The sequence below is a fragment of the Chelonia mydas genome, chromosome 5 (genome assembly GCF_015237465.2).
Source record: "Chelonia mydas isolate rCheMyd1 chromosome 5, rCheMyd1.pri.v2, whole genome shotgun sequence".
NCBI classification, from domain to species: domain Eukaryota; kingdom Metazoa; phylum Chordata; order Testudines; family Cheloniidae; genus Chelonia; species Chelonia mydas.
Genome location: NC_051245.2, coordinates 68,182,831 through 68,206,287, shown reverse-complemented (window position 1 = coordinate 68,206,287; position 23,457 = coordinate 68,182,831). Strand labels below are relative to the sequence as shown.

At 39.3% G+C, this 23,457-nt stretch overlaps 1 protein-coding gene across 3 annotated transcripts in view; it reads right to left on the bottom strand.

Annotated features, from left to right (window-relative positions):
- Positions 1-23,457, bottom strand: part of MAN2A1 (mannosidase alpha class 2A member 1) — a 201,301-nt gene that overhangs the window by 21,781 nt on the left and 156,063 nt on the right. For all 3 annotated transcript variants that reach the window (XM_007055422.4, XM_043546417.1, XM_037901532.2), the window contains exons 16-19: positions 16,966-17,080; positions 11,502-11,635; positions 9,434-9,575; positions 7,644-7,777 (exon numbers count right to left, since the gene is read on the bottom strand). In XM_007055422.4, the coding sequence (XP_007055484.2) occupies positions 7,644-7,777; positions 9,434-9,575; positions 11,502-11,635; positions 16,966-17,080 (525 nt within the window). The remainder of the gene's footprint in view (positions 1-7,643; positions 7,778-9,433; positions 9,576-11,501; positions 11,636-16,965; positions 17,081-23,457) is intronic.

Below are 23,457 nucleotides of genomic sequence, written 5' to 3'. Positions count from 1 at the left end.
GGAAAGAAGCTGTAAAACAGTTGACATCAGATGTGGTATCTCGAACCACAGGATGGCTGGTCCACACCCCACTATATGCTCTTGTAGAGGAACACAAAGAGCTTTTCTGTGCAGGTGTGGGTCCACAATCGCTGCTTTACAAACTCCAGTTAAGAGCGCACAGGCACATGCACATTCTGTGGTGGAGCCCCCACAGGGACATATACACGAAAAATGCAGCAACTCCACTGAATAGTTCTGCACAGTTCTTTCATACAGTACTACTGTCTGTATTTGAAACAATTTTTCTAAAAATGTTTTCAATCACAAGTAGGACTTTTTAAAACTAATTTAAGTACTCAGTTCTATACTTAAACATTTAGTATAATAGCAAACAGCTCTAGATATTCAACTAAATACCTCCCAGCACAAGCTTAGTTTTCACCTAAATATTTCACCACACTTAAAATCCCTGATCTAGGATCTCCTAAATTTATAAACACATGCAGGCAACGTTTATGGTGTTGCTTATCACAGTGTGCTCCGGAATTATCTCCAACATATGTTTCATAAGACACCAACATAAAACTAAAATAATGAATTCTGTCAAACTGAAAAGGTATTTGAAACATTTATTTACTTCTTGTCTTATACCACCAGCACAATACTATGATAAGATAAATATCTCTTGAATCAGAGGGGTAGCCGTGTTAGTCTGGATCTGTAAAAGCAGCAAAGAGTCCTGTGGCACCTTATAGAGTAACAGACATATCTCTTGACTGTGAAAGTTACCCTATCATTCTAAACATCTTTATAAATTATGTTGAATAACACTCTTGCCAATTCTGTTATTCAAGACAGACTGAGGATCTCTCTCAACTCCAAAATATTAAATCTTTTCATTATTTAAAGTTTGAAAAATTCATGACTTGTTAATTGTTATAAAATTATATTTAATATTCTTCCTTTTGTTAACACTCCTTATCCCCCATTTAAACCTTTCCTCTGCATAATGCCATTATTTAGGAGTAAATACATGTTTTTGAATAATTGATGAATATACAACATGCTGCTAGAAGTAAGGAAATATACACTACATCCTGTAATGACCAAACAATACTACTGGTTAAGAAAGGATTACATGACTAATGACAATTTACCATTATTACCCCCCTAACTAGTCAATGGCTGAACAGTCACAGTCAGTCTTGCCTTCTGAACATTTCCCTGTTCTTTTTCTGCATAATCTCTCCCATCCCATCTAATTCCTCATAGAATTCTCATGTCCTACTTCTCCATTTTTATTTGGCTTCCGCTCAGAATTAAGGGTTCTGGAAACAACAACAGGTAGTGCCATCTTTGTTTTGGTCTCACAAGTATATCCACCAGTTCTGTTTTAGGCTATGGCAGCAGCCACTATCAAATGCTCCAAGATCTATAGCACAGCAGTTGCAATGTTTAAAAGGAGCTGCCAAAGCAGTACCAAGGATCCCGATATGTGTCTAAAGACATATACATTTGCACTGGCTGTTACAGCTCCCTGGAAACCCGCTTTTAAGGAGAAAGCATATAAGTACAGGTGAAGAAAACTGGGACAATTTTTTTTTCTTTTTTTTTTTTAATTTAAAGGCAGAAGGAAAGATGCCATGAGCAAGAGGTTGGAAAAATGTGGGTCGAACTATTTCTGCTTTCCATTTTTTTAGGAAGTGTGTGTGTGTTTATAAGCTAAAGTCATTTATTTAAAACAAGAATTATTGCTTTTTGTGTTTAAATACAACCTCCCTTATGCAAGAGCATTCACAGTCAAATGGCTGAAAGCACAATATCCAGGGCTACACTCGATCTAAATTTGCATTTGATAGTAGGTTGAAAACCACACAGAAGTATGAAATAAATGGAAGAGATTCAAATCAAAGTTGTATTTGATTAGTTCCATACTATTAAAATCAATGAAATTCCAGGTTTTAATAAACATTTCTTTTTACCTCATGCAGTTACAGAAATGCCAATTTGTCTGGGAATTTAGCAACTGAAGTTGGAGGAAGGAGGGATCAGAGCAGTTTGGGGGGAGAGGAAAAGCTAAAAGCTTCTGTCATTGGGATGTGGACAGGATTTTAAAGAATTGAGCACCACCTCTACCTTCTTCCACTCAATTTTTAAAATAACTTTCCAAGTGGTGACATGGGAATATTTATTAGTAAATACTAATACTCTGCAGAGGATTTCAAAAAGCTTTACAAAAGGTGTGAAAACATCAACTGACTAATGGGGAAAAATGGAGCGGATGGTATGCTGAGACTGCCTACAATGTTATACAGCCTATCTGCGAGAGCTAGTAGCAAATATCCCCAATGGCCAGTGATGGGACACTAGATGGGGTGGGCTCTGAGTTACTACACATAATTCTTTCCTGATGTCTGGCAGTTGGGTCTTGATGAAAAGCTCAGGGTTGGGAAGGAGTTTTCCCCAGGGTCAGGCTGGCAGAGACCCTGAGATTTTTTTTGCCTTCCTCTGCAGCATGGGGCACAGGTCATTTGCAGGTTTAAACTAGTGTAAATGGTGCATTCTCTGTAACTTGAAGGCTTTAAATCATGATTTGAGGACTTCAGTAACTCAGCCACAAGTTATGGGTCTATTACAGGAGTGGGTGGGCAAGGTTTTGTGGCCTGCAACGTGCAAGTCAAACTAGATTATCATGATCATCCCTTCAGGCCTTACAGTCCATGAGTCTATGAGGCTTACATTGAGGCGTAAAACAGTGGGGTGGCCGGCTGTTGACAAGAGTTGTTGGGATGGGAGAAAACTCATCAAAAAGTTTCAAATGACTGCTGCATTCAGATTCTCTCCATGACAAAGTAAGAGTGTCTTGGAAAACTCCAGCAGCTCCTGGGTGCTGGAGCCTTTCCCTGCAACAGTCTCACCCTTGCCAAAGCCTTTCACTGCCCCATGTAGCTACACACCAGAATGTGGATGCAGCCTGCAGTGTGTAGCTGCACATAATCTACTTGTCACTGCAAGAAGTCTGCAGTGTAGACATAGCCTTAATGGCTTCATTCATGGATTTAACAACAGAGTCCCACATATGAAATTTTGCAGACCATTTCATGTGTGCTATTGCATTTAGGCTCTTTGAATACAAAAGTGTAAGAGTGGATTTGCCCCCTTTTATACATTTCCATGATTATACGAGGTAAAGTTTATAATGGCAACTTCTTGATTTTTCATTTGATAGCCATTTTAATCTAAATTCATTTTTGAAAAGTTTAGTCAATTAAGACCCGAAGTACCATTCAAAGTTGATAAATATCTGCCTCAAATACTGCTAATATACAATAATTCAAAGAAATGGCAATAAGAAAATATTTAAGTGGATGACAAGTATGACTAGAAAGGCTGTCAGGACCAAATTAAAATATAATTCACTATTCCACACAAAGGAAGTGGAGTATGGTAACACTGTAGTCAGAAATACTTTAAAATGGCCCATCAGTAAATTTTATCCCCAGATTTTCTTTATTCTCTTCTCTTTCATTTTCTATAAAATGAGTTGATAGCTTGCACCTGACAATGATTTTAAAACAAGCTAATCTTAAACTGAACAGTCATAAAAATTATTAGGTTGCAGTAATAGAATATACTCATCTTATTATAAGATTTAAAACCTAAAAAGGTGCCTGATTGTAGGAAAGTGTCCCAAGGACCAGCAAAACCACTCAGCCACTATAGTGCAGCCTTCTGACAAATGATGCACACTCCTGGCTAGGAGGACTCCCACTGGTCAAACTCAGTGAGCTATAGGTTCTGCAATGACACATGCCACTCAGCCTGCAGTAAGCCTCATTAAAATCTGCCTTCCTCCCATGCATGAAGATTGTAGTGAAGGAAGAGAGTAAGCATGAGTCCAGTCACCTCAACCTGTTTATGGTACAGTGAATGTTCTTACTTCCTCACTCAGTCCAACTCCAGCTCCTTCCGCTGCCACTGTTGTGTGCATGTCAGCTACTGCCTAGTGCAGTATCTGTATACCACCTTTCTTTATACAGATTTCTTGAATTTTTTGCCTAACTTTCTCTTTCCCTCCATTTTCCTTTTTCAATTTGATTGCATCATATGTTCCTCACCTCATAGATCAGGGTCCCTAAAGCAGCAAAGAGATACTTGGTGATGCATATGGCTGGTATACTCAAGAACAACTACTTACTGCTATCAGTGTTGTTCCGCTAGATGACTGCTGGATGGATACGTATCCTGGGTGATCAGTGTACATTCGGACACATGAGCTCAGATGGTCCTGGCTAAAGGAGTTCATTGAGACTGTACATGTATACCTAAACAACCTCAACTTTTTCTGCTTCCAGCCAACCATTTCATCTCGTATACTCATTGGGCCTTGCATTTAGGAAGGAAACATTCTGATGAAGAACTTCTGGATAAAGAGACTTTAAAGTTTATACTTCTAAGATCCTATGTATTTTTGTATATATGCGTTCATGATAGACAGAGTTTAAGGCCAGAAGGGACCATCATGATCATTTAGTCTGGTTTCCTGCACATTGCAGGCCCATAGAACCTCACCCAGCCACTCCAATAGTAGGTCCCTAACCTCCGGCAGAGTTACTGAAGTACTCAAATCTATATATAAATCTATATATAAGTGTGATTGCCTATCATTCTGCACCATTGTTGTGTAATGTTATCTAATTTTGGTCCAATCGTCACAGCAGGGTCTTAACCAGAGAAACTATTATACAAATAGATAGCTATCTATGCTAATTCTCACAGTATGGCAATGTTTTTACATATGAAACCCCCCACACTCTTGCCAATCTGACCTACACAATGGTTCTGATTGTGAGTATTTTTTCTGGCAACTTCATATGGTCTTAAAGAAGGTGGGAGTAGTTTGCTGTAAAGACAGGTGCACTTCAGTAATGCTAGAGTAGTGTAGAAATAAGAGAAAGGTTTAATAATAATGATTTTTGAGTGGATGCTGCTCCCTGCTATGCAAAACAGGTATTAAGCTTTCATATCCTTGACCTGTGTCATGTGACTGGAGCCAGGAAATAAAGATCACACTCTGACCAGTCACATCTATTACGTAGTGTCAGAAGAAAACTGAATCTTTGCCAGAAAAAAGAGGACACGAAGACACTTGTATCCCTCAATCTGAAAAGCAAAATGGAAGAGAATTGGAGGTGGTAGCAGAACTTCCAAATTTTCCTGGAAGCAGGTGGTATTGCAGAGAAACTGGAGATGGTGAAATTTCTTCACAATGCTACAAGTGGCAGCCCCAGAGGCTCTGGAGATCTATAATGCAATCCAGTAGAAGCAAAAAAATGACTAAACAGCTAACCAAAATTTCAAGAATACTATGAGCCATGCAAAAATGTCACTTATGTAGGCACATTTTCTTTACTAGGAAGCAGTTGCCAGGTGTGTCACTGAGCCTTATGTTAAAGAGCTATGTATTAGACCTAAATCATATCAATTTGAACTGTTAAGTAGATGAAGCAATTAAAGACCAAATTATTTGTGGTATAACTGATAAACAAGTCAAAGCAAAGTTATATTATGAAAAATTGAAATTAGTGAAAGAACTGAAGTTCGTCTCATTAAAAATACATACCAAGGCATAAAAAAGTAAACAAACAGCAGAGACCACATATGTAAGAAACGTAGAGGCAATCATCACACAAAGATTTCCAGCACAAGGAGTGCAGTGTCATGCATGCAATAAAAGAAATTAAGTAGGTTACTCTCAACAGAAATTGCAAAGAAATATAAAATATATTCAAGCAAAATATATTAATGAACATATAGCTGGAGGACAAATCACTGTGATACAGTTCTTTTTTGGTTCTCAATAAATTTGCAAAGCAATTTCCCACAAAAAGATTGGTGTGTGGCATGAGAAAAATTAAAAATTTAAAATTAACTTTTGAAGAATGTGGTGAGATGTTTAATGGACTGGGATGCATTAAGTATGTGACATCACACAGAGAGATCCCCAAAATGGAAATACTTTCCAGCTTCTTAAGTTACATCTTTAATGCACTTACCATCAACCTACCTTTTTGATTATATCTATTGATATAATTCTACATTTGTAGATCTGTGATCTACGTTTGTACAAATGTAATTCTACATTTTTAATTTTATCTATAGATGTGTATAAGCTCAAGAATCTCCTTTCTTATGTAACGGTGCTAGCAGACAATCAATATGTGATAGCCTTTTTATTTGGAAGCAGATTGACAGGTAACACTGAATATTTGAGCGACTGATCTGAATGTCACAATGTCATCGGGAAACAGTCCAGGTAAGGCGAATACATCCACTTCAATATATTTATGAAACATTTTATGAGCAGGTGAACGTGTTACAGCCTGAGGATGAGATTTTCAAAGCAGTGAAGGTGATTTACACGTCTTCCTTTGAAACTGGAAGATGTGTGGCTAAGTCCCCTGCACTGCTCTGAAAATCTCAACCCTAGTTTTCACTTTTGTTTTTGTGAAGTCAAAATGAGGTTTCTCCAGCTTACCTGTGAAAACTGATTACAAACATATAGTATTTGAAATGTGGCTGGATTCAAATTATGGGAATCTTACTTTTTGCACTACCGATCTTTAGTTTCAAAAGCCTTAGTGTTGCATTTAATTTAAATATGTCGAGTGTTTGTGCAAAAAGTCTCAACTTTTATGTTATAGACTTAAGATCACCACCTATTTAGCTTTTCAGAGAAGCTGAAGAGGTGACTACATCACAGTCCATAAGTACCTATGCGAAGAGAAGATTTCTGATAGTAGATGCCTCTCTAAACTATCTGACAAAGAGATAAGATTCGATGGCTGGACGTTGGAGCTAGAAAATTAACAATGGAAATAAGGCACAATTTTATTTTTTTAACACTGAAGTTAATACTTGGAACAACTTACCAAGGGATGCAAGGGATTCTCCACTCTCTGAAGTCTTTAAATCAAGAACAGATATCTTTCTAAAATATACGTTCCTGCTCAACAAGATGTTATGGGCTTAATGCGGGAATTATGGAGTAAAATTTTATGGCCTGTTATATAAAGGAGGATGTCGACTAGAGGATCACAATAGCTTTTGGCATTAAAAAAATAATCTATGAATCAAATGAACACTGGAATTTAACTTTAAGTGGTATATTGTAAGTATCCTCATCACTGCAGTGGTTGTTATCACCCATATAAAAAAAATTAATTCCAGCTCCTTTGTATATTACAAGTTCTTACAATTCCTCATCTTTAGAAACTGCCTTCTGATTTTAAATACACTCAGTTTTGTAGCTTCTCTCATTAGTCTCTACTTTTGCAATATGATACTCCTTCCCAAACCTTTTTCCCCACAGTGATGGAAAAACAAAGGAGAAAAGAGAAAAAAAAAAACCCTGAGGGAATAAGAGGGGACATACAAGGGTAAATGTTTGTAAAAGGAAGAGTGAATCAAACTGATCAATACTATTATTGCATACAACATTCTCATATCTTCCTGGCTTACATAAAGTGAGACAATTTAGATAGGTCAGATACCTACACATCAGGTATTTTTGCTTAAATATATCTGTACAGAAGTATCAAATATTTGTATCTTCGGTTTTATTGAAAATACAGCAGACAAACCCATGTAATTACTCCTACCTCATCTACTCCATTTCTTCTCTCCAGCAGAAGTCGGAACAGATTAGCTGTGATCTTGTTATCTTGGAGACCCTGTCCAAGGCCACGGTTGTCATCTTGCATAAGTCGACGGTCCATGATGACTTCTAACTGTCCTGAAAAATAAATATTGAGGTTATGTTGATGATAGTAGTTTGTGCTGCTTTTATTAACCACATGAACTGCAAACAGCAACGGTAAAAATAATCCAGACAATATTTCTTACAGTTGGAGAGTTTGAGATATCTATGGTACTGGCAGGGTTGAATAAGCATTTTCATATTGCCCTGGCTTTGGTTGCTTATAATATTCTCAAATTTTTACCTATCAGGCTAAAATTTTCAAGCGCTGGTCTCTGGATAAGACTGTTTTCCCCCTCAAATTTAGACAAAAGTTAGTAAGATGTTTGAGCTGCAGGAGAATGAAAAATACTTTCCCTATTGTAAAAGAAATTCCAGAAATTTCTATTTGAACAGCTCTAGCCTGACAACAAGGGTATGTGAAAGCTGAAATTTTACAGGAAAAGAGGTTACTTACGAGTAACTCTTGTTCTTCAAGAGTTGCCTCTGTGCATTTACACTTATGAGATATGTCTCTGGAAACAGGCTGCTAAACTGACTTGAAAAGCTTGTGCCCACAGGGGTTGCATGAGAGATCTCATGTGAGCGTGATGTCATTGGCCTATTCCATTTAACGTAGTGCACCTCCAATATTTCTTCTTTCTAACCACAAATGTTACACAGAACTCTGACGTAGAGAAGATGGGCAGATAAACTCTATGAAACTAACACCAGAAGGGAATATTAGATTGTCTAGCCTGACCTGTATATTTCACCCCATACCCCTACATTAAGCCCAAATACTTTATTTAGACTAAAGCTTTTCAGTCCTCAGGAGATTAAGCTATTTTGTGTCACACTGAGAAAGCAGACAGAGCACTAGATAACTATCAATAAAGGAAAAAAAGAAAAAGAAAAAAGATAGTACATAAAGATCTACTGAGATTGCACCTAGAGTACTGTACACACATCTTTCAGCACCACTTCATATGCTTCAACAGTAGTTATTCATGAACGCTTTTTATGCATAAAAGTAAATAATAAAGACTAGTTTTATGAACTGGATTGGTAGATAGGAAACTTCTATTCACCTTCTCTTACAATGCAAGAATAAGGGAATTTTTCAATGAAATCAAAAGGTAGAAAATTCAAAACTGATTAAAGAACATACTTTTTCACACAACACAAAATTAGATGGTGTAACTCACTGCAATAAGGTATCACTGAAGCCAGAAGCTTAGCAGGATTCAAAAAAACACTTTTATAAATTAAACAAGACTATCCAGAATTATAAAAGTAAACAATAAAAAACAAAACAAAACAAGAGCAATGGATTGGACATAATCCCATCTCCTTAAGGACATAAAACAACCTCTAACTAATGGGAGTTAGGAAGAGACTTTCCCTGGGAGTAAATCTCATATCTGCCTACTGCATGGCTTCCTCTTAGCAACTAGTGCTCATCACCGTTGGCGATAGGATACTAGAGTAGCGGGACATCAGTATTCTGATTCAGAATGGCCACTCCCATGCTCCTAATATATTCCTCACAAACTATCATGTTTTAGATGTAGTAAAAATGCTTCCTTTTTCTTTACATTCTCAAGGAAGGGATACCACAGAGCATAGTAATCTGTGAAACAATCCTCTGAATACTTGAGATGATTTAATATGTAGGTCAGACTTTGAAAACCTTTCCCATACTGTACTTACCACTTTTCAAGCTTGTAACACCTAGAGACTGAGCAGAATGTAGAGTCAAACGAATGGCATCATCCTGGATATAAGCCATTGTAGTCACTGGATAGATATTTGCTTGAAGAGGCAATTTGTTCATTGTCACTCTGGGCTGAATCTACAATATCAAAATTATCAGTATATTCCATTGATATTTAAATATGTAAAAAAAAAAGCAAAATATCTTTCTAGGCATTTATCTTATATGCTTTGGGATCAACAACTGACAGACACCAAAGCAAGTCCCTCCACCATATCGTTCAGCTTTTCAGGGACTTATGGCCAACATTACTTCAGAAGTGGTGTAACTTACACATACTTGTAGTTCAAAGTAGTTTTCAAAAAAATGAAAGGTTCTTCAAGGGAATTTGCATAAAGAATTGTAATGGCTCTTAGCATAAGGAGCAGTATTTTTGAGAGATTTTTTTTTCTTCTTCTTTAGAAAGTAGATTGTGAATAAGCTCAAAGTAGTGTAAGAGTTATTCCTAGGATTTCTAGCACGGATATAATTAATAGAAATCTACAGACATTTCTTGCCATCTGTATAGATGAATGTATAGTACTATTAAATATTCTTTACTACTTTAAAACTTCACTTTATTATTTTTTATTTAAGAGCAGTACTACTTTGAAATAATTAAATAAAATGGCAATTTCTTACTCAATAGATCTGGGTCCCTATGTACTAAGAATCATACCTGCTGAGAATAGTGAAACTAAAGTTTTTACTTCTACAAACACCACAGAGCCAACACAGCTAAGAAAAATGACCTGAATTCTTTTGCATCAGGTGCATCATCAATACTACGGCTTACTATGTTCCAATCAATTATTGTATAATTTATATGCATCACAGTAGCTGCTAGAGGTCCCACATAAGATCAGGGCCTGCTAGGCACAGTGTAAACGTGTAGTAAGATTCATGCTCCGAATATCTTATTAATCTAAATAGACAAGACAGAAAAGGAAAAGAATACAACATATCAATAGCGTGTCTGATGGTTTGTTAGTGACCTTTTAGTTCAATTTATTTTTATGCTTTGACCCTGAGAACTAAAACAAAGATTTTTCAGGTAAACACAATGTGGACTGAGAAAAATTTGTGGTTGCCAGAAATATTCTTGACACAACTGATGTAGCTTTGAAGTCCATTTTAAGGGTGGTTTCTACTTTCCTGTTTGCAGGGGTTTGGTTCTTTGCTGGGGTTGGTTGGTTGTTTTGCTTTTTGAAAAGAAGGCACCTTCCTCAGGAAACATCATGCCCTTTGCCATGGATGCTACCACTTTATCAATGATGGGGAGAATGAAAAAGGAATGTTTGGGTTCTTAGATTCTGCAGAATTTCATGGCCTCCTGACAGAGCAGATGCCAAATTACAAACCCTTAGAAGTTATTTAAATCTTAAAATTTCCTTGAAATGGAACAGACATTTCTCTTTGAAAGTCTCTCCAGTATTTGTAACATGCTAACTTCCACGATGATGAACATCTACTTTAGTACCTTGTGTAGACTGAAGTTTGAGACAAAAATCTGTGTCATCTACATATTCTGCAGCACACAGAATGCTGATGGCACTCAAAAACAATGAAAAATGAAATACTTAATTTTTAAGAATATCTCCTCCTCCTTCAATATTCATGCACAGGAGATTATCTTTTAAGAAGTCTACAGCACCATACAAAATTAAAATAATAATAATAATAGTCTATAAACAAAAGATATATTAGTACCATCATATTGTTATAACTAAACACAGTTTTTGTATCTAAGATAGGCTGGTTTGTCATAACAGACAGACATAAAATAAACATTCTTGAATCTTGGAAAAGCTATTCATAGCATTTAAGTGCATCTAAGTCATGTCAGAAAAAATAGTATATATTTAAACTAATGGCCACTTTCAAAATAATTAACATTCTCATACTAAACTATTATTTGCTTGAGTAAATAAGACAAAAAAAAACACAATTAAAAAACAAGTATTAAGCCATGATGATTCTAAATTGTCATAGTTACTATATTCAAAATTAACAGATGGTAATTACCTGATATCCATTAAGGTCAGTGTAAAACCTGTTTTGGCTGTTTATGTCAGATGAAATTCTCATTGCAATCTCACGATTGTATTCTCCTCTAATGTCCACAATATTGGACAGCTCAAGAGACTCGCCCTCCAACCCTAAATTTAAAAGTACATTTACAATTTCTGATTATTAAAAAATAAAAACCAAGTTCTATAGAGCTCGCCCCATAGCATAACAACGTTCCAATTCCCCTCAATCAATTTTCCTTCCATGCTAATGTCTACCCTGATAGAGAGGAGTAAACTTTGAACCCAGAGCATGTATCACTATTATAGAATTGGATAGCAGAGACTCTCTATACCACTGCTACCTACCAGATTAGCCATATAATTTTGAAAGCTTCATTAATGTGGAGTAGAAAAACTATGTGGATTATTAAAATCTGCAGATTACTAATAGCCAAAACCAGTATAGAAGTCAGCACACCTCCTACAGGCAATGAAGTGTGCAACGTTATTGCTGGGTCCTGCCCCTGAGCACTAACTAATGCTCTGGAACAGGGCCGGGCCATTTACTGTCTAGAGTTGATGCTGCTCCTCCACCTTAAATTGTTGGTGCCTGCTGCTGCTGCTCCTTTTGGGTGTAGGTGTGCTGTTGCTCGTCTCCTACCACTCCTATGGCAACTCTGTTACAATCACAGGAGTGAAGAGAAAGTACAGAACCATTTTAATACGAGTAAATAGGGCTTCCAAGGGCAGAGAATTTGAAGACTTTGTTTTGATGTGACTGGGAACACAAAGTATGTCTTTTGGGCAATGGAGGGGGGAGGAATGAGGGCCAGATTTTAGAAGTTAATTAGGTACACATAACGACCTATGAGGAGTTTCAAAATGGAGCTTACAGGTTAATTTTTTATATGATAGTATACCACATCTCGGTCAAAACAAGAAAAGAAAATTATGAAATGTTTGTTTGCAAGCTATAAGCTTCAGACTTAAATTCTGCAGTAAGATTGTGTACAGCCTTGATCTCATCAAAGCATCAAGAAAATCCTCAACTTAATTTTGAATGGATTACCTCTACCCTGGTTGACCATCTTGTCATGCTTTGGCTTTCTAATGTAATTTAATATGTTTTCCAACATATTTCAACAACTAGTAGAAGAGGAAAACAGGGTATACAATCTTTGAACAGCTCCAAAATTTAGAATAACTTGTGGAAAAAACATTACAGCTGGTTCACCTACAAGATTTAGTGAGTCAGCAGCGCAGGGGACAAAAGATGCATACTGACTTATCTGCTGAATTTGATTCTGAACACCTTTGTATGCTGGAGCCATGTTAGCTCCTTGTCATAGCTTTGTCCCGTCCAATTAGCCATATCTAAACAGTCTTTTTTCAGCATCTCTAAATCTGGCATATCCTTCCCTGTTTTGGTGTGAATATCAATGAAATCTACAAAGCAGTCATCAACCTTTTCTCCACCTTTTGATACTTCAGCATACCTTAGCACCTGAGACATTTGTTCCATTTGGAAGAGTTTGGAATGCAAATACAATGGAGAAGTATTTAAACTTTCCTGAATCTGTCCAAAAAAAGGTCTACCATGCTTTTTATAGTACTGCCCTTAATAGCTTCTATACGATCTCAGAACATGCTACCGCCCTGCAAGCAATTCAAATAATCACCAAAAATTACCATTATGACAACTTTCTAGTTTCTCATCTGAACCCCTCAAAATTAAATCTCTCACCTAAGCACCGCAAAATATTGTATTGTGATAGCAGATTTGCATATCTTCGTCAATTGTGCAACCCTTTACCAACCATTCTGCAATTTCCATCTAGCAAGTGATTGCCTCCACCTGTTCTTTGAACATTCACGTAGGCATAATCCATTGCTAAAGTGGAAAAAATCTGTGAAACCAGTTTTACAAGTTCACAAAGGAAGATGAGGAGTTTGGCTGGAAAAGCAAACAAGTGAAACAGTACAAGAAGGCAAGAGTCAAACTGCATATCAACCAAAATCACTGGTGCAACTTCCCATTAGAAATTTTGACAAAGAACCACAATTTTAATACTTGCCTTTATTTGAATTCACTAAGCAAACAGGCTCGTTCTAATTTAACTCTGGGACCATTTTCTACCAAAAAATGGTGAACAGAATCTGTCACTTTTGTGGCCAAGCAGCCAGATCTCGCTTGAAGTCAAAATTCTGCCCTATGCTTCCAATAACAAAATTGCTTTCAGAGTCCACGTCCGTAACAGTTGTGCTAGTAACCAATGGGCAACGTTCTGCTGAAAATCAGATTTTGGGACCCAACAATTCAATGTCAAGTTTTGTGCTGGAATCAGATACTCCAGAATGGAACAAGCCTGACAAACCCAAATCAACGTCCTCACTAGCTAAGGAAGGGTAAGAAATGCAAGTAGCAGAACTGTCTGCAGATTGTTCACCAGCAATATGGTCAAATATTTCAAGATATTTTGTAGACCGCTCACACTTTTCTGATCATCTTTTTCATGGGCCTGCTACAGCTTGCATTTTTGAGCACCACTCTTGCACTTGTAGGTATTCATGGCGGAAATCACAGCTGACCATAAGAATTCACCCACCGTGCTCTTTATGAATGAATTGCTATGTTTGGAATGACTGCGCTAGAAAGTCTAACTAAACTTAGGGAAATCAGGTAAGAGACCATAATATCTCTGTGAAACTCAGAGCTGTATCAGGTAAAACTAATGAAAAAAGAGCTCAGGAATGCAGATAAGTTTAATTTAGGTCTAGTGAAGGGAACAGTTACAGAGCAGGCTAGGGCCCCAAAATGGAAGAAAAGAGCAAAAGGTTAAAGAAAGGGGAGCAAGGCCCGGTTTCACTTAAACCATTTGAACTGCCCTTTACATGGCCATTGGGAGCAGGTGGTCCCGAGCTCTATTCCTACCTATAAACCATGAGGTTCACACAGTTTAAAATTTTTATAGTGGATATAGTTCATCATTTGTATTCCCAAATCACAACTAATTAACAGGTTTCAGATCCAACTTGAGTGGCAAGTAATGATGGGGACAGGTCAGGTGTACAGACCAATCTGGACTACTTGGTAAGATGCCATTGTGTGTTTTAACAAAGCCAATTCTGAGGTCATACATAAAAAACAAAGAATGCAGGTCACGCACTTACAATATGCATGCCTGAATCCTGGAATTCAGTGACATTGAAAAGAATTTAAGGTCATGGTAGGTAACCAGTTGAACATGAGCTTCCTGTGCAATACTGTACAGGGTGGATGCAATCCATGGATGCAAAATTGAGGAGGAGTAGAGAAGTGGTATTACCTCTGTAATACTGCACTAGTGAAACTATTATGGAATATGTGTCCCCACTTAAAAAAGGATGGGGGAAAAACTGGAAAGGGATCAGAGAAGATCCAAGAATGATTCAAGGTTTTGAAAGCACATAGTGAGAGACTAAAGCTATGTAGTTTATCCCAGAGAAGATTTAGAGGTGCCTTGATCAGAGTCTGCAAGTACTTACATAGGTGTGACCGAGTATGCCCCTGTATTGACAACCTACACAGTATTGTAATAAATCTTTGTAACAAAGTATGCCTTTGAAGGTATGCCTTGAAAACTCAATTTTCTGATCAGTATTGTCCTGGCAAAATATGTATGGCAACATTGTATGTAAAGTTATAAGATTTTCCTATATGATGTTATTAACACATGTTCCAAACTCCACAGCACTGCCCAAACAGAAGTCAGCAAACAGATCTCTCCTAGACAAAGGAATGTGTGTGTGCCTTTATTTGCATTTAAGCAGTAAACAGAATCATCAAGTAGGGAGGGAAACAAAGAAAGCTCAAACAGTTGAGAAAAAGCCAGCAAGAACATCCTTCCATATTGACTCTGTCTCCTCGTTCCCAGCTGGAAATGTTTTTCAAAAGGGGGACTGAAACTATAAAAAGGAGGAACACACACCCCAACGCACCTCTCACTCTCCCTGCCCATCACATCCACTGCGCCTGAAGTGACAAAGGAAGCATTAGTTGGACTCTGGGGGAGGGGTCCTGACTCTACTGAGTTTGGTCAGTAAGACTGCTGAAAGCACGTGGTGAGAAACTTTGCTTGAATCTGATTAGTTTAAGTTAGGCATTAGTAAAAGTTTTATCCTTATTTTCCTTGTAACCATTTCTGACTTTTATATTTCATTACTTGTACTCACTTAAAATGTCTCTCTCTTTGTAGTTAATAAACTTGTTTTACTGTGTTATCTAATCCAGGGTGTTTAAACAGAAGTGTCCGAAGAACTATCTGAGATAATAAAATGGCATATTCCCTTTAAGGAATAATGAACTTAAAATATTTTGTACTGTCCAAGAAAGTGTAGGACATACATTTCTGAGGGAAAGTCTAAGACTAGGGGTGCACTGGGGTCACCCTGCAGTATAACCCAGGCTGGTGAGAACCAGACTGTAACCCAAGTGTGGCGGGCAGGCTGCAGTTACACACAGACTTTGCATGCTGGAAGGCTGTTTGTGCGTGGCCCAGGTGGAAGATATTTCAGCAAGGCATTGTAAGACATCTGAGGTTGCAGGGCAGGGTGACAGCTGCTCAGTAGTCTGGATTGTATCCTGGTATATCACAATACAGAAGAGATTTCTGACAGCAGATGGTTTGTTTAATCTAGCAGAAAAAGGCCTACTGAGATCCAATGACTGGAAGTTGAAACTAGACAAATTCACATTAGAAATAAAATACAGATTTTTAGCAGTGACGGTAATAAAACCTTTGGAACAATTTATCTAGGGATGTAGTGGATTCTCCATCATTTGAAGTCTTTAAAACAGGACTAGGGTCTCAAAATATTACAATTCTCCCTCCCTCATTTTAGCAATCGTTACTAACAATTTATTATTTCTATAGTATAGTGGCCAAAGGCCCATTCAGGATTGCGTACACGTTAAATGCTGCATACAGCTGAGATGGATATAGGGAGGCACAAAGGAGCTATTTACACTTCTCATTCCTGGGGCTAGTTTTACAATGCCTTGGTCCTCAGCACAGGTGCAGCCTCAAGGCCACTCTAATCTACAATAGCTGCACAGTGCCAGACCAACAGAAATCCTCAGCCACACCACTGCTACATCCCTTAACCCAGGAATGCCACCTGTACTGGGTGTTGAGTGGCGTAGGAGCCACTGTGGCAGCCCTACACCATAAGAGGATTTCCCAATGTTGAGGGAGTCCTCCACCAAGAAAATCTGTTGCATTTAAGTCTGCCTTTAGTTGAGTGACTGCTGGAAGACTCAAGAATAAAGCATTTGTCCTTAAACCCAGTGAATGCTGCAATCAGAAGGCAATTCCTAAACCAGCACTGTACTAATCATAAGTTATGTAAGCACTGGAAAGCCTACGTAAGGCCAAAACTAAACAGAATTATCAAGAAAATACAATGACACATGTAACTGCAGTTTTAAAACCTCTTACCCTGAACTTTGTAGAGTCGCGCTGTGTGTGTCAGATGATGGAAAAAACAAGTAACTTCTGAGAAAATCCTTCCATGAGTAACTCTTATGGTAGGTGGATCCGTGAAAACATAAGGCTGCAAAAACAAAGTTAAAACAATGGTATGAAAACTGTTTGCAGCATAAAAAAATCCGGTAATAGTTCATCTTAAGTGACCACTCTCCTTACAATGTGTATAACAACAACCATTTTTCCATGTTGTGTGTGTATATAAATCTCCTCACTGTATTTTCCACTGAATGCATCCAATGAAGTGAGCTGTAGCTCACGAAAGCTTATGCTCAAATAAATTGGTTAGTCTCTAAGGTGCCACTAGTACTCCTTTTCTTTTTGCGAATACAGACTAACACGACTGCTACTCTGAAACCTGTCATTATGCAAGGCACTGCATTTAGCCGTATGGAGTGGAAATCTATCAACTTCATGAAAAAACTCGTACAGATACAGACAGACATCTTCCTTTCCAAATGCAAACAGATGGACATCGTACTAAAAGGACTGAAGGTAAAAAATGCATTACAATCTACATACCATACAGACTATGCTGACAGCTTGTGCCACACGCTCTCAAAGAAACTGCGGAACCACCTGATCAACATCCTCTACAGCAAACAGGGAAAGATTAAGAATGAGCTCTCAAAACTGGATACTCTCATAAAAAACCAACCTTCCACACAAACTTCCTCATGGCTGGACTTTACAAAAACTAGACAAGCCATTTACAACACACACTTTGCTTCTCTACAAAAGAAAAAGGACACTAAACTATCTAAACTACTACATGCCACAAGAGGCCACAGCAATGGTTCCCTTAACCCACCCAGCAATATTGTCAATCTATCCAACTATACTCTTAGCCCAGCAGAAGAATCTGTCCTATCTCAGGGCCTCTCCTTCTGCCCCTCCACCCCCAAGAACATGATACAGTTCTGTGGTGACTTAGAATCCTATTTTTGACGTCTCCGACTCAAGGAATATTTCCAACACACCTCTGAACAACATACTAATCCACAGAGACCTTCCTACCAACACTACAAAAAGAAGGATTCTAGGTGGACTCCTCCTGAGGGTCGAAACAACAGACTGGACTTCTACATAGAGTGCTTCCACCGACGTGCACGGGCTGAAAATGTGGAAAAGCAGCATCACTTGCCTCAACCTCAGCCGTGCAGAGCACAATGCCATCCACAGCCTCAGAAACAACTCTGACATCATAATCAAAAAGACTGACAAAGGAGGTGCTGTCATCATCATGAATAGGTCGGAATATGAACAAGAGGCTGCTAAGCAGCTCTCCAACACAACTTTCTACAAGCCATTACCCTCTGATCCCACTGAGGGTTACCAAAAGAAACTACAGCATTTGCTCAAGAAACTCCCTGAAAAAGCACAAGAACAAATCCGCACACACACACCCCTGGAACCCCGACCTGGGGCATTCTATCTGCTACCCAAGATCCATAAACCTGGAAATCCTGGACGCCCCATCATCTCAGGCATTGGCACCCTGACAGCAGGATTGTCTGGCTATGTAGACTCCCTCCTCAGGCCCTACGCTACCAGCACTCCCAGCTATCTTCGAGACACCACTGACTTCCTGAGGAAACTACAATCCATCGGTGATCTTCCTGAAAACACCATCCTGGCCACTATGGATGTAGAAGCCCTCTACACCAATATTCCACACAAAGATGGACTACAAGCCGTCAAGAACACTATCCCCGATAATGTCATGGCTAACCTGGTGGCTGAAATTTGTGACTTTGTCCTCACCCATAACCCATATTTCACATTTGGGGACAATGTATACCTTCAAATCAGCAGCACTGCTATGGGTACCCGCATGGCCCCACAGTATGCCAACATTTTTACGGCTGACTTAGAACAATACTTCCTCAGCTCTCGTCCCCTAACGCCCCTACTCTACTTGCGCTATATTGATGACATCTTCATCATCTGGATCCATGGAAAAGAAGCCCTTGAGGAATTCCACCATAATTTCAACTACTTCCATCCCACCATCAACCTCAGCCTGGACCAGTCCACACAAGAGATCCTGGACTTCCTGGACACTACGGTGCTAATAAGCGATGGTCACATAAACACCACCCTATACCGGAAACCTACTGACCGCTATTCCTACCTACATGCCTCCAGCTTTCACCCTGACCACACCACACTATCCATTGTCTACAGCCAAGCTCTACAATACATCCGCATTTGCTCCAACCCTTCAGACAGAGACAAACAACTACAAGATCTCTATCAAGCATTCTTACAACTACAATACCCACCTGCTGAAGTGAAGAAACAAACTGACAGAGCCAGAAGAGTACCCAGAAGTCACCTACTACAGGACAGGCCCAACAAAGAAAATAACAGAAAGGCACTAGCCGTCACCTTCAGCCCCCATCTAAAACCTCTCCAATGCATCATCAAGGATCTACAACCTATCCTGAAGGACAACCCATCAATCTCACAAATCTTGGGAGACAGGCCAGTCCTTGCCTACAGACAGTCCCCCAACCTGAAGCAGATACTCACAAGCAACCACACACCACACAACAGAACCACTAACCCAGGAACCTATCCTTGCAACAAAGCCTGTTGCCAACTGCATCCACATATCTATTCAGGAGACACCATCATAGGGCCTAATCACATCAGCCACACTATCAGAGGCTCGTTCACCTGCACATCTACCAATGTGATATATGCCATCATGTGCCAGCAATGCCCCTCTGCCATGTACACTGGTCAAACTGGACAGTCTCTATGTAAAAGAATAAATGGACACAAGTCAGATGTCAAGAATTATAACATTCATAAACCAGTTGGAGAACACTTCAATCTCTCCGGTCACTCGATTACAGACCTAAAGGTTACAATATTACAACAAAAAGACTTCAGAAACAGACTCCAATGAGAGACTGCTGAATTGGAATTAATTTGCAAACTGGATACAATTAACTTAGGCTTGAATAGAGACTGGGAGTGGATGTGTCATTACACAAAGTAAAACTATTTCCCCATGTTTATTCCACCCCCCTCCCCCACTGCTCCTCAGATGTTCCTGTTAACTGCTGGCAATGGCCCACCTTGATTATCACTACAAAAGGTTTTCTCCCCACCCCCCCAGCCTCCTGCTGGTAATAGCTCATCTTAAGTGATCACTCTCCTTACAATGTGTATGATAACACCCATTTTTTCACGTTCTGTGTGTATATAAATCTCCTCACTGTATTTTCCACTGAATGCATCTGATGAAGTGAGCTGTAGCTCACAAAAGCTTATGCTCAAATAAATTGGTTAGTCTCTAAGGTGCCCCTAGTACTCCTTTTCTTTTTGCAAATACAGACTAACACGGCTGCTACTCTGAAGCACAACATATCAGTTATTAAATAGGTTTAAATCCTAATTTAAAACCCCCTCCAAAAATAACTTTTCATCTATAGTAGATGAGTGTAGGTCTGGTAATCTGAACACAAGACTGGGATCTGGGAATATATAATCCCTACTTTGACATTGACTTTCTTTGTGGTCTGGGGAAATTTTCTTAACCCTACTTTGTCTTAAAAAGAGGATAATCTTCATTACATACCTCACAGGTACGTTGTGAGAATTACTGATTTAATATTTGTGAAGCATTTTGGAGATGAGAGCAACGTAAGTGTTAAGTAACATATTACTATGATTACATATATATAAGGTTCAATATTAGGAAAGTGGTGGCCAGCAAATTCCTCGGCCCATGCCACTTCCCACAGCCCCCATTAGCCTGGAACGGCGAACCACGGCCAGCGGGAGCTGCAATTGGCTGAACCTGCGGATACTGCAGGTAAATAAACCGGCCCACCAGCGGATTTCCCTGATTGGCCTCGTGCCAAAGACTGCCGATCCCTGCACAACATAAACTTAGCTGAACCATTAACTGCACTCCTGACAAAGCTTTAGTACTAGCTCAGCCTTGCCCCATCCCAGGAGGACCACTAGGTCCAGGAGCTGAAGCTGTCTTAGGAGCACAACTGCCTTTCAAACTGCCAACTCCTAGCCCTGGTTTGCTGATCCAGAGTGGGTTTGTGAGACTGGGACTACTGGTAGGAAGGCTGAGGATAGGAGCCAAACTCCTCCTTCTGACTGCCCAGTTAATACACTCTGAGTTGTTTGAGGGGGTCAGCAGAGGAGGAGCTCCTGTGCATGAAAGGCTATTAGTAGTAGCAGATCTCAAACTCATTGATCTCCAGCAATGACTCCAACCAATGAATCATCTGTACTTTTCTGACTAACATTTTCTATGTTGGGTGCTCAAGGAATTTGTCCAAGAAAAAAGGATGACTGTCTCTTGAGACAGATTCAGGGACAAGTCCTCTCTCCCTCCTCTTGGAAGCAGAAAACGGGGGAAACTTGTCCCTGAGGCTGTCACTGGAGCTGGTTTTCAGCCCCACTTCTCAGACAACTTTTCCCCATCTCTTGATTGCCATGAGGGAAAATAAGTCTGATGAGCCAAAGGACTACTTTTTGAAGCTGAAACAGACCATATTTTATATTGAGAACTCAGAGTAGAGTTAGATGGCACAAAGACTTTTTTGGTGTGTCTTTTTGCCATCCAACTTTGCTAGGAGCTCTTGCAACCAAATACTGTAGTCTGTTTCAACTTCAAAAAGTAGTCCTTTGGCTCATCAGATTGATACTTCCCCTCCTAGCTATCACAGGAACAGAGCAGTTCAAAATGAGCGGTTCATCAGGTTTGTCAGGACATTAACATCCCATACCACAAAGGGCTTTCTTAATGGTGCACAAATTGGATGATAAGTTGCTGAAAAGACACTGGTCTACCTTCAATCAGTTCACAATAAACCACAAGTACTGTCAAATGTATCTGGATGCTGTTACTCTAAATTAGACCCAGGCAGGTGAAGAGGATAGTTAAGTAGTTTGTGTATGAGGCAAGTAATGGGGTCCATGGGGTTTGTTTGCACTGCACTAAAAGATTTTTCCACTTGGACTGTTATGTCTTTCCGCTAAATGTGCTTTTAGCACCTCAGAAGTCAAGAAACACCCGCTCAAATACACCACGCACATGGATCTCTATGTCAGAAGGCAAGCTCTTTGGGAGAAGACTCCCATATTGTGACGAAGCAGATATTGTGGTTCTGACTGATGATCTAAGACCAGACTAAACAACATGAATCATACTGGCTATGGCCATTTGCAACAGAGTAAAGAACCATACTTGTCTAGAGCAATAAGAGCTACTATCTTCAAACCATTGTCTCTTCTGAAATTTGGCAGTACATTTACAACAACAGAGTTTAGTATAAAGCCATGTAACAGCCTCTTTACAGAGTGTCATGTTACTATGATCTTTTTGGTACCATGATGAGAACCAGAGATTTTTGTTCGGGTGATTTATGACAAGATCCACTGACTGTATCTTGTAGTAGAGGAAAATCTGATCTGCCAGTTTGTAATTCAGAGGCCATTTGTGAAGATCTGTTTCAGCTCAGCCCTATCTGTGATTGTGTTCTTCCCACCCCTCCCCCGTCAGACACATGGTGACAAGGCTCATCTTGTAGGACACACAATATTCCCACACCTGCACTGTTTCTCAAAATAGGGAGCACAACCTGGTGTCTCCCTCCATGTTTATGTAAAAAACGGTTGCCTAGCTGTCCATTTTAAAGAGGACAATTTTTTAGGATACTGGGTCTCTTAAGGTCCTTCGTACATACAAGAACTAACGTCATTTCCAGAACACTGCAGTAAAAATGCTATTACTATTGAGACCAAGGTCTTTTGATAGAACAGAAAGCAGACCAACAGGCTTCCAAACTTGGGGCAAAGATTCTTTCATTGTCTCACCTGAAAATGTTGCCCAAACCTGAAGCCAGGCCAGGTCTACACTCACAGACTTTAAGCATCCAAGGTGGAGGCCTTTTTCCATAGTTCCACCTGACCTATGGCTCATAGTTCACAATGTGAAGTGTAGCCGTCATGAACTGGTAAACTTTTTGCTCAATTCATTATCAGCACCACCGCTTAATTTTTGGGAAGGCAGTACCATAATTGTGTTTAATCTTCCCTCTAGTTATGGCTCTGTCTCCACCTACCCCCAAGCTCCCATAGGGAGCTGAGACACCATACATCCTTGGGGAGAATATATTTTTTCCTCACTGTCTTGAAGGTTGGGATAGCAATGTGAGGTTTTTGCCACACTTTCTTCAGCAGCTGGTTCACAGTGGAGTGCAAGGGTGTGGCATCTCTACCTGATAAGGGTTCCTGACCCAGGTTAATAACTATTGTAGCTCCTGTGAAGTCCTGTACTAATTGTCTTTCAAAATCAGGAGTTCTTGGAAAGAAATATCTGGCATCAGAAGAGTTCCCTGTCAAAGAATGAAATTAAACTGGTTTGCCATGACTTGTTCTTGACAAATCCATGCTGGCTATTACTTT